The following is a 10,721-nucleotide window of genomic DNA, read 5'->3' on the forward strand; positions in this document are numbered from 1 at the left end:
GGGGTTACTGAGCCAGGATGAGAGGGGCCCTAGCAGCCTTTTTACCACTGCCCTTCAAACTCTGCTCAGTCCGTGCTGGGGCTGAAACCCAAATGTAACCAGGCGCGGTGGTGCACACCTGTAATCCCAGCACTCAGGAGGTGAGAAAGGAGCATCAACATGGGTGTGAGGCCAGTGTGGGCTACACAGTGAGCTCAGGCCCAGCCTGAACTACACAGCAAGACCCTACCTCAAAGAAATAAATTAAAATTAAAAACAAACTGGCTGGGGATTTAGCTCAGTGGTTTTGCCGCCTGCTGCACAAGCGCAAGGACCCGAGTTCGATCTCCGGTACCAAAAAACTAAAATAAAATGTCACTAAATTTATGATCCTGATAAACAATATAAACACTTATTTAAAAGTCAAACAAAATCAGTTTCCTCCAAAGAGAAAGGTCTTCTAGTCTATTTTTTAAATTAATTTATTCCATTGCCCTCTGTCAGGAAGCTCATGTCAGAAAGGCAGGTGAGCTGCTGGCAGCTGAGTGGGTTTACAGAGCGCTGGAGACATGGAGACCAGAAGCCTTGATGGGCAGTTAGCCCTCCTCCCCAGGCCCGGTCACAGGGACACTGCCCTCCTCCTTACCCACTCCTCACCTGCCAATAAGTCCAGGGTTTAACAGAGCAAAAGCTACCAAAGAAAAAGACGCAGCCACCGTGATGATCAGCAGCACCTGCCGCTCAGGTAAAAGAGCTGCTGGCACTACTTCCAAGAGAAAATGAAAATTAGCTTAAATACTCAGTTTCAAAACTTTGATGCTCTCCTTTCCTGGGGAACGTGCCTTGGCCCCGATGCATCACTCCAGTACCAGTGAGCACAGCAAGGATTCACTCCAAGGCAGGCAGCTGCTCCATGGCACAGCGGACTTTCGATGCAGTTTCTTCAAATTCTTTCTGCTTGCTGTTGGTTTCCTTTGCCTGGAATAATGAATGAACACGTTTGGGCTGGGGGTGTGGCTCAGTGGTAGAAAACTTGCCTAGCATGCACAAGACCCTGGGTTCAATCCCCAGCACCACAAAAAAAAAAGAGAAAAGATAAAGTACAGATACAGTCACAGGAAACAAGCACATGTAAATCATACCCCGCAGATAAAATAAAGAGGGAACATGGGCTGGGGATTTAGCTCAATGGTACCACGCCTGCCTCAAAAGCGCAAGGTCCTGAGTTCAATCCCCAGTACTGGGGGAAGAAAAAGGGAACACTTATGAGAACCTAAATATAAACTGGGCACCGTGCCAGGGGAGATATCCAGCAATATGGAGGCAAACATCTGGATCCAACTCAAGTACCTCCAGTTTAAGCTACTTTCTGAGAATTTAATAAACAAAAACACCACAGGATGCTTTGTGTGCGCCTGTACCATGGAACCCTGTACCTTTGAACTGATCTATTGCTCACACCACCCCTCACCCTCCAAGGGGCAGGTACTGTACAGAGGCTCAGGACAACCAGCTAGTCTGGGACACAGCTCTGCTCTCAAGCACCCCACTTTGATCCTGCAATTTCTACAGGCGAAGGTCAGAGCCTCCCTCCTCATCCAACTAAACAGATCCTATCAAGTACCAGCTGGCACCTAAGACAGGAATATGCCTTTCACTTCCAGGCCCTCCCCAAATCTGGCTTGTAACCTCTGCACTCTGCTAGAGGCACCCCGCCCAAAGGGGCGAGCGACAGCATGTCAGCAAGCCTGAGATGCCCCTCACCTTTACTCTCCTTAATTTATGATTAAAAAGAGCGACACACCAGGTACAGTGGGACACAGGTAAAATCCAAGCTACTCCAAGGGTTAGGAAGAAGGGTCACAAGTTTGAACCCAGTCTGAACAACTTAGTGAGACCCTGTCTCAAAATTTAAGAAAAGGGCTAGGGATATAGCTCAGTGGTAAAATGCTTGCCTAGATGTACAAGGCCCTGGGTTCAATCTCCACTATTACAAAAAAAAAAAAAAGAAAGAAAGAAAACAACAAAACCCAAACCTTTATTCGGTTAAACTTTTCAAACAAGAAAAGTGATTAGAGGCTAACTTTTTAAAAGTTTTTGTTTTTTGGTTTTGTTCTGCTGTGCTATGGACTGAACCCAGAGCCTCACACACACTATCAACGAGCTACACTCCCAGGCTCCCAAGAGGTCCTCTTTTTGGAAACAGGGTCTTGCTATGTAGTTCAGGAGTTCAGGCTGGCTTGAATTCACCGTGTAGCCCAGGGTGACCTCAAACTTGAGTGATCCTCCTGTCTCTGCCTCCCGAGTGCTGTGATTACAGGCCTGTGCCACCACTCCCAGCAAGTTACTTTTTTTTTTTTCTCTAGTACCGGGGATCAAACTCAGGGCCTTGTGCTTGCAAGGCAAGAGTGGCACCACTGAGATAAATCCCTGGCCCCAGCAAGTTACTTCTCAACTTGTACTTTTTCTGGATCTTAACTTCTGACCCATGTATAATTCTTACTTAGTTTATAATTATTAACTAAAAGGAAAATTGTATTTAAAAATAATAAGTTAGAAAATCGGAAGCTTTGACAATACCTTGTCCATCTTGTAACAAGCAACTGCACAGGCCTTAAAGGTCTCTGCCTTTACTGACAGGCAGCGATGACCATGGCCTTGCAACACACAGACTTGATCTGCTTTTCTTCCACTTCCAAAATACCCTTAAATGAACCAAGCCTCATTGTACATACTGTAACTTCACTACCCAGTCATAGTAGAGGTCATTATCTCCATCTTACATGTTTCCTAATAGGACCTGAACGAAAACAAGAAATCTCACTATTGAAAACAACACTCCTGCCACCCAGGGTTCTGCCAGACTCCACTTTCCCCTCATCACAGGTTTTTACAAACGAAGTCCTTTTTTTTTTTTTTTTTCAGTTGTTGGTATTTTGAGACAAGGTCTCACTCTGTAATTCAGGTTGGCCTTGAACTCATGCCAATCCTCCTGCCTCAGCTACCCTGGTGCTAAGATTATAGGCATGGGCCACCACACTCGGCACAAACTACATCTTAGGAATAGGAAGTACCTATTTATCCTTAAGTTGAGTTGATTCCCTAAATAGATTTATTTTCACATTGGCTCTAATTTATTTCATTGTTTCAGAACCTAGAGAGCTGAGAGGAAGCAGCAGAAATAAGAATCAGAGTGCTGGCCAGTGTGTGCGAGGACCTGGGTTCAATCCCCAGCACCACCAGAAAAAAAAAGAATCAGCATCCCAGGCATCCCAGGCAGGGCAGGTTCCACTTTCTCCACAGCGCCTTCCTGGAAAGCTCCTGGCCTTGAACCCGGGACTGCAGAAATCTGCAGCAGCATGACCTGCAGTGTCCTCTCCATGCACATAAATATTTTATTCGTGAAGAGGTTTTTTGTTTGTTGTTTTGAGGCACTGGGGGTTGAACCAGGAGCCTTGTGCATGCTAGGCAAGCAGTCTACCACTGGGCCACACCCCAGCCCCTATCTGGTTCCTTCTGAAAGAAGGCATAATGCATAACTACCGTTTTAACCTGAGCTGCAGCATCATGGGCTTAATAGTCCAAGACAACAAACAGCTTCCAACCTTCATCATCCCTCCTACAGAGGTGCCAGGCACCTCCACAAGTGACAGTCCTCTCGAGAGGGAGACACCCGGTGCTGTGACAAAGCAGATGGCTCCTGTCACACCCAATCCCTACACCACAGCTCCCATCCACCCTCACCTTCCCTCACATGGAAAAGCTCGGGGAACAGGTTCCATGTTAGTTACAAATTATTTACCACAAACCTCACAATTCTGTTTGTCTTTGAGACAGGGTCTCACTATGTAGCCCAGGCTGGCCTTGAACTCACAGGGCAGTGCTGGGATTACAGGCATGCACCACCACACTGGCTACACCTCACAACTAATTGATCAGTGCTCTGGAGCAGCCCTGTCCAGCAGGACTTTTTGCAATGACAAAAACATTCCATTCCTTGTATGGTCCTGTATGGCGGCTGCTTGGCATGTGTAACTATTGCGCATTTCACACGTGGCTCGTGCAACTGAAAGAACTGAATTTTAAATTTATTTAGCTGGATAGCCACAGATGGCTAACACCCACAGTACTAGACCTCTAGACCATCACAGCAAAATAGTTGAGTGTCACTGGCTTAGCAAAGATTTTTTTATTATGTAAGTTTATAATCCAAGAAGAAATGTATGAGCAGCTTCAAACTCATCTAGTTTCCCTAACCCTTTCCCTACAGGCAGTTCAGTCTCCTCTCACACTGCCTTCACTTGGTAACCAGGCAACCCTGATGCGCAAATGCAACAACCTGACTCCCTCCGCCTCCCCGGGACCCTGGCCCATCTGCTCCCCCGTGCCCAGGATGTCCTCCCTGACTGCTCCAGCAACAAGCTGCTCTCCCCACAACACTCGGCACACCAGGGCCTGCCGGCAGTCTGGCCAGCCTGTTATGTACAGCGTGGGCTAAGCATGGTACCTCTTCTTCTCCTTTATTTGTGGTATTGGTGATTGAACCCAGGGCCTTAGCATTGAGCTACATCCCCCACCCTTGCTTTATTTTTTATTTTGAGAAAGGGTCTTGTTGCTAAATTGCCCAGGCTGTGCTTGAACTTGTGATCTTCCTGCCTTAGCCTCCCAGAGTGCCAGCACCACAGGTGTGCAGCACCACACAGCTGGTTCTTCTATTTTTTTTGTTGTTGTTGTACTGGGGATCAAGCGATGAACTTTGCGCCTGCAAGGCAGGCAGAACCACTGAGCTAAATCCCCGGCCCTGGTTCTTCTATTTTTAAGTGGTTATGAAAGCTGTGAATGGTGGCACGTACCTGTAATCCCAGCACTTGGAAGGCTGAGGCAGGAGGATCACCGTGAGTTTGAGGCCAGCCCGGGATACATAGTGAGTTTAAAGCCAGCCTGAACTATATAGTGAAATCCTGTCTCAAAAACTCAAAGAATAAAAAAAATTTTTTAAAGATGGTTATGAAAAAAAAACTAGTAAGAACATGTAACAGGGACTGTGCAGGTGTGAAGGCTGGCACTCACTCTCCAGGGCACTTTGCAGAGAAGATGCTGGCCCTAGGCTGAATGAAGGCCCCCTCTGCGCCTTCCTGCAGTTCCTGAGTTCCTGAGCTCCACCACTTCAGGGCACTGTCCCACAGCACTCCTTACCAACCACTGATTCCCTCCCGCTTCCCGATAATAAACACCTGTCCTCAGCATTTAAAAGCTATTTTGGACAGAATTGCTTCACACTCATCTCAACGAAGGAACACAATTTTCAAGCTGAAAAGGGCCCTCAGTAGCCATTATGGTGGCAGCAGTGGGGGCTCCCAGCCTCCACCCCGAAGCAAAGAGAATGCGACATGAGCTGCCTCACAGTCTGTGCAGTACAGACGGAGCAGGGACATCTCACAAACCCCACCCGTGCTTTGCTACAAGGACGACATTACCCCCAGACACACCTCATCCCCTATATGGCTGCCAAATTTAGCAAAAAGAATACAAGTCGCCCAGTTAAATTTGAACTTCCAATAAACACATGTCTTTTAGTAAATACCCATACAGAATGTGGGACATACTTATACTCAAAAACTACTCTTTATTTATCTAAAGTTCAGATTTAACTGGGAGCCCTGGTGTCAGGCAAACCTAACTCTCCACACGAGCTGCTGGAAAGCCACCGCTTTGTGGGTCATGGTGTCACCTTCTGCTCTCCCAACAACCCCATGAAACTAGCTAAGAGGCAAAGCTCAGCTACAGAAACCCCCCAGGTCTGGCTGGCCCATCCCCAAACCCTCTGTCCATGCCACTGCTACCACATGAGCACATAGCCACTGTCACAAGGCAGGAAGTCAATCCTCACCATCATCACAAACCCAGAAGCACCTGAGGGAGAGTGTCCTCCAACTGTACCCGTTAAGATCACACTCCAGGCCAGCGGGGTCTCTCCCTGTGACCCCCAGGGCTCTGAGAGTGCTTCCTGAGGGAACAGTTGGTTTAGTTCCATATGCTGCCCAGGGTTTGCTCTCAGTTCTTATTCCCAATGATACATACAATTTTGTTCTTGGCTCTTTCTTTGTCCAGTTTCAAAAATTCACTGAGAGTTAACTCTTCAAACTGCTTCTTGACAGACAGGAATGCACAGCCAGATGAATGCTTTTTATGTTCCTCTCTAGAAAAATCAATACACAAACATGTCAACAGAACAGTGGTGGTTCATGAGCAGCAGTCTGCTTCCTACCACTCCACCATCCCTCTGGGCATGCTGTGCCGCTTCCAGAGCAAGGTGTCAGGGCCCAAGCGGATGGACCCCGGGCTGTCCACACAGTCTGTCCTCACACCTTCTCGCTCTGTAGACATCTGTCCCATCCTGGGACTAGACTATTTTATCTGAGTCCTTTAGCAAGTGTAGGAAAAGCGTGGTACAGTTGATGTCTAGAGGAATCACATGTCAAGTCCCTCTAAAATCTTCAAGGAACTGTTGCAAGTCATTTCTTTTCTTTTCTTTTTTTTTTTTTTTGGTACCAGGGATCAAACTCGGGTCCTTGTGCTTTCGCAGCAGGTGGCGAAACCACTGAGCTAAATCCCCGGCCTGCAAGTAATTTCATTTCACAGAATGCTCACAGAACTCACTGGTTCAGACTAAGATCAAGTTGGCCAGGCTTCCCCAAGGATCCCTCTCCTCCACTTCCTCCTTTGCAGTGGGAATAGTCCTGCATAGTAGAGTCATTATAACCAGCCAGGATTAGAGAATACGGCCACACAAAATCAAAAATGACAGGCAATAACTATACTGAGAAAATACTGTAACACTTAAGAAATCCCCAGCATTTCCCATTGATCACTGGTGTAACCACCAACTCATCCATTCAAGACTTGGTCAGGGGCCAGGGATTTCCGGGGATTTAGCTCAGTGGTTCCACCGCCTGCCTCCCAAGCACAAGGACCTGAGTTCGATCCCTGGTACCAAAAACAAACAAACAAACAAACAAAAAGACTTGGTCAGATAGCAAATATATTAGGGAATAAAACAGCAATGCTCTTCTGGCCAACAAGAGAAACAACTCAAGTGATTTCCTGGGGACAAAAATTAAGGTTGTGGGCCGGGGATTTAGCTCAGTGGTTTCGCTGCCTGCTGCGCAAGCACAAGAACCCGACTACCAAAAAAAAAAAATTAAGGTTGTGTAAGTGATAGATTCTGACAGGAACAAGAGGTGAGAAAACAACATGGAAAGATATTACCAAAAGACAGATAGGGTGGTCTAAATATATAAACAAAATTAAAAAACAGAAACAGGCTGAGTGCAGTAATCCACCTACTTGGAGGCTAAAGCAGGAGGATTCAAAGTTTGAGACCCATCTGGGTAATTTAGTAAGACACTGTCTCAAAATAAAAAACTTAAAGAGGCCAGGGATGCAGCTCAACAGCAGAGCTCTTGGTGAGCATGTACAAGGCCCTGGGTTCTCTCCCCAGCACCAGGCTGGGCATGGTGATGCAAGCCTGTAATTCCAGCCCTTGGGAGGCTGAGGCAGGAGAATCGCTGTGAGTTCCAGGCCAGCCTAGGCTACACAGTAAGTTCATGGCCAGTCTGAACTACAAAGCAAGACCCTGTCTCAACCCCGCCCAAAAAAATCTCTAGCACCACAAAACAAAAAAACCACAGTATCTTGATGAACAAAATTCAAAACAACATTTAAGTGCAACTGTAAAAAGATGATTTTTGGCCAGGGATTTAGCTCAGTGGTTCTGCCGCTTGCCTCACAAGCACAAGGACCCGAATTCAATCCCTGGTACCAAATTTAAAAAAAAACAACAAAAAAAATATATAAAAAAAGATGATTTTTGTAGGATGTGAATTAATCTCAAACAAGCTGTTTTTATTTTTATTTTTATTTTATTTTTTGGTTTTTTAAAATAGGGTCTCACTATGTAGATCAGGCCAGCCTTGAACTCACTATGCAGCCCAGGCTGGCCTCAAACAGCAGTCCTCCTGCCTCAGCCTCCCAAGTGCTAGGCTCACAAGTGTGCGTCACCATGCTCAGCAAAAGCTGCTTTTTAAAAAAAAAAATCCAAAGCAAGAAAAGTACATGGAATTCACAGGCCAGGAGCAGATCCTGTATTCTGTTGATCTGAAAAATATCAAGCACTTTACACTGATGAGCCTTTCTTCAACATCCATCCTGAAGGATGTTTTGGCCAAATTAGATTTATTTTGTGTGTGTGTGTGGTACCCGGGATCCAAACCAGGGGTGCTCTACCACTGAGCTATGTCCCCAGATTTTTTTTTTACTTTGAGACAGGATCTGTCTAAATTGCCCAGGCTGGCATCAAATTTGGAATCCACCTGCCTCAGCCTCCAGAGTAGCTGGGATTACAGGACTGAGCTATTGTGCCCAGCTCAAATTAGATTTAATTAGGTTTCTCATATCACCAAGGCACCAGCTCAAGGAGCCGTATCGGTTTACAACAGCTGTTTACTTCACAAGATGAGGTTAGGAAAGCCATTCCTCCTGCAATAAGCATCTTAGAAATTCAAATCGCTTTCTTCCCAGCCCGGTTCAAACCGAAAGCTTCCGAATGGAATTGAGGCACCCGAAAGACTAGCATCTGGAGGGACTTACATGGGGTTGTCATCTGGCTCCCAGCCTTCCAACTCCTTGAAACAGAAGAAACACTGCGCCAAATCGGGCTCATTCTCAGTAGGGCAGTGGATGAAACCGGCCTCGGCCATCTGCAAAGGACAGCAGTTTGTGAGCAAATGCGGAGGCCCTGGACCCCAGGGCCAGCCGCGAGGGGGTCGGCAGCCTCCGAGATGAGGTAGTTCCGGGACCTGGAGCTGGGACGGAACAGAAGGCCTTCACCGGGACAGTGCGCGGGGAGAGGTAAGGAGAGTGGCCCTGACTGTTCCAGGGCGGGGCGGGGTGACCTATGGCGACGCGGGGGCCCAGACCCTGGGGGCCAAGGACCAAGGGGTCGACAGTCCCCGACAGGGGTAGCTCTGGGGCCGGAGCGGAGCAGGGCGGCCTGGCGGGACGCGGCGGGGCCTGCCTGAGGGGTGGGGGAGAAGCAGGAGGTCTCACCCGTTCCGGAGTGCAGGCGCAGCCCTCCAGAAAGGGCCAGTTCTTGAACGTAGAGACACGGTGGTCCTTGAGATAGAACTGCCACGCCTGGGGCAACGACGGGGTTCCCATTCCGTCGCCGCGGCAGCTACAAAGTAGTTGCGCGATTCAAATCCGCGGGTAGCGGCGCGCCGCGGGGCGTGTCGGGAACGCCCCGCCCCGAGACCCGCCCCCAGCCTTCTGGGAGCGAGCGGCGCGGGGCATGCTGGGAACGCCTCGCCCCGCGCCAGCACCGCGGCTTTCTGGGAGTAGACAGCGCGAGGTGTGCTGCGAATGGCGTTGTGTTCTCCCGGGACCCTCCTCAGAGTGGGCGCGAAAAGAGCTGGAGGATGGGCTGGCGCCTCCGGGGTGATTTCCTGGAGCAGGGGAGCTTATCTGTGTTACCCTCTTTCGTCCTGCAAACTCGCCAAATGGCTCCCTGGTCTTCGACTACCCTGTGCCGGCTGCCCTTCCTGAGCCGCGCAGAGAGAACGTGGGCGCGCACGCATAAAGATGGCCGCTGGATGGGTCCCAGCCTCGCTCAGCTGAGGTCCTAGTGGAGGAAGTGGGGGAGGGCTCTGTGGAGACACTGCACACTGTCCGTCCCGCAGACCCGAGGGTATTGTGGCAGACACATTGCGCTGGGCCTATAGGAAGTAAATGGACTGCTCAGAGACCATCCGCCAGAACTGTAGAAAAGAGAAACCCAGGGGAGCAAGCACCCACCTATGGATGGATAGCCTCGGACCAGAGCAGGCTGTGGGTAATCTCAGGGTAGTTTCTGTACTGAGTTACCCTGATGCAGACGCTTCTGCAGCTTCCAGCTGACCCCTTTGCAGCAGCTCTTCCTACCAGTGCATCTCTTCTGGCTGCAATGGCTTCTTTTTTTTTTTTTTTTTTTTTGGTACTGGGGATCGAACTCGGGAACTTGTGCTTGTGAGGCGGGCACCAGAACCACTGAGCTAAATTCCCAGCCCTGCAATGGCTTCTTGTAAGGAGCCACCTACAGGGAGCAGCAGGCTGTGGAAACAGGGTCCTGTCCGGGGCGCAGTCCTGGTTGGCATGTATTAAGTCCCAGGCGTCTTGGTTTGGGCTCCAGCTCCCCAGGGTTAACCACATGCCAGTCAGCCTCTAGGGTGTGGGCAATCCTGACATGGATTGTGAGATTTGCAGGCCTCCCAAGGAAGGGCCAGGCAGCTGGAGTAGGGGACTTTTTAAGGGCAGAACTGTTTATCAACATATAATATTTTGATATGACAATAACTGTATTGGAGATCCTAACCCAAGATGCCTTGAGTCACACAACCTGCACGGAGCAGAACTGAGAATTCTCAAGCCAGTGCCACAGGTGGTGACCTGGACCTGCACTTCTTGCTCTCCCGTCACCATGTTCAAAAGCAGCACAGACCCGCCCCGTCATCCTGGCTCTGCTACACCCTTCAGCTTCAGTGGGGTCTTAAACACCTTCAGTGTTTATATATACTTCCCGAAAGTATATGCCACTCAACCCCAGCCACATGGGTTGTGAATTTCCAAAAGAAATTTTGTAGTTTCACAGCAAATTCAAATTTTGATCAACATTGTGATGACCAACCAGTTTTGTGATTGCTAGACAT

At 48.7% G+C, this 10,721-nt stretch overlaps 1 protein-coding gene across 2 annotated transcripts; it reads right to left on the reverse strand.

The window, feature by feature from the left end:
• Positions 1–443: 443 nt before the first annotated feature.
• On the reverse strand, positions 444–9,297 carry Birc5 (baculoviral IAP repeat containing 5). 2 transcript variants are annotated; one of them, XR_015450226.1, is made up of 4 exons: positions 9,088–9,297; positions 8,629–8,738; positions 4,833–6,178; positions 444–957 (listed from the first exon to the last, which is right to left on the reverse strand). XR_015450226.1 is itself a non-coding variant. In XM_004860823.4 (4 exons), exons 1-4 carry the CDS (start codon positions 9,196–9,198, stop codon positions 868–870), a joined length of 429 nt encoding a protein of 142 aa, XP_004860880.1. In that variant the 5' UTR covers positions 9,199–9,295; the 3' UTR covers positions 444–867. The 2 variants fall into 2 exon arrangements, 1 of the variants encoding a protein (XP_004860880.1); XM_004860823.4 differs by having other exon boundaries at positions 6,061–6,178; positions 9,088–9,295.
• Between the last annotated feature and the right edge of the window lie 1,424 nt (positions 9,298–10,721).

Source organism: Heterocephalus glaber, unplaced genomic scaffold, assembly GCF_053883595.1.
Source record: "Heterocephalus glaber isolate CG9 unplaced genomic scaffold, H.glaber_assembly_v1.0 deba00000937, whole genome shotgun sequence".
NCBI classification, from domain to species: Eukaryota; Metazoa; Chordata; class Mammalia; order Rodentia; family Bathyergidae; genus Heterocephalus; species Heterocephalus glaber.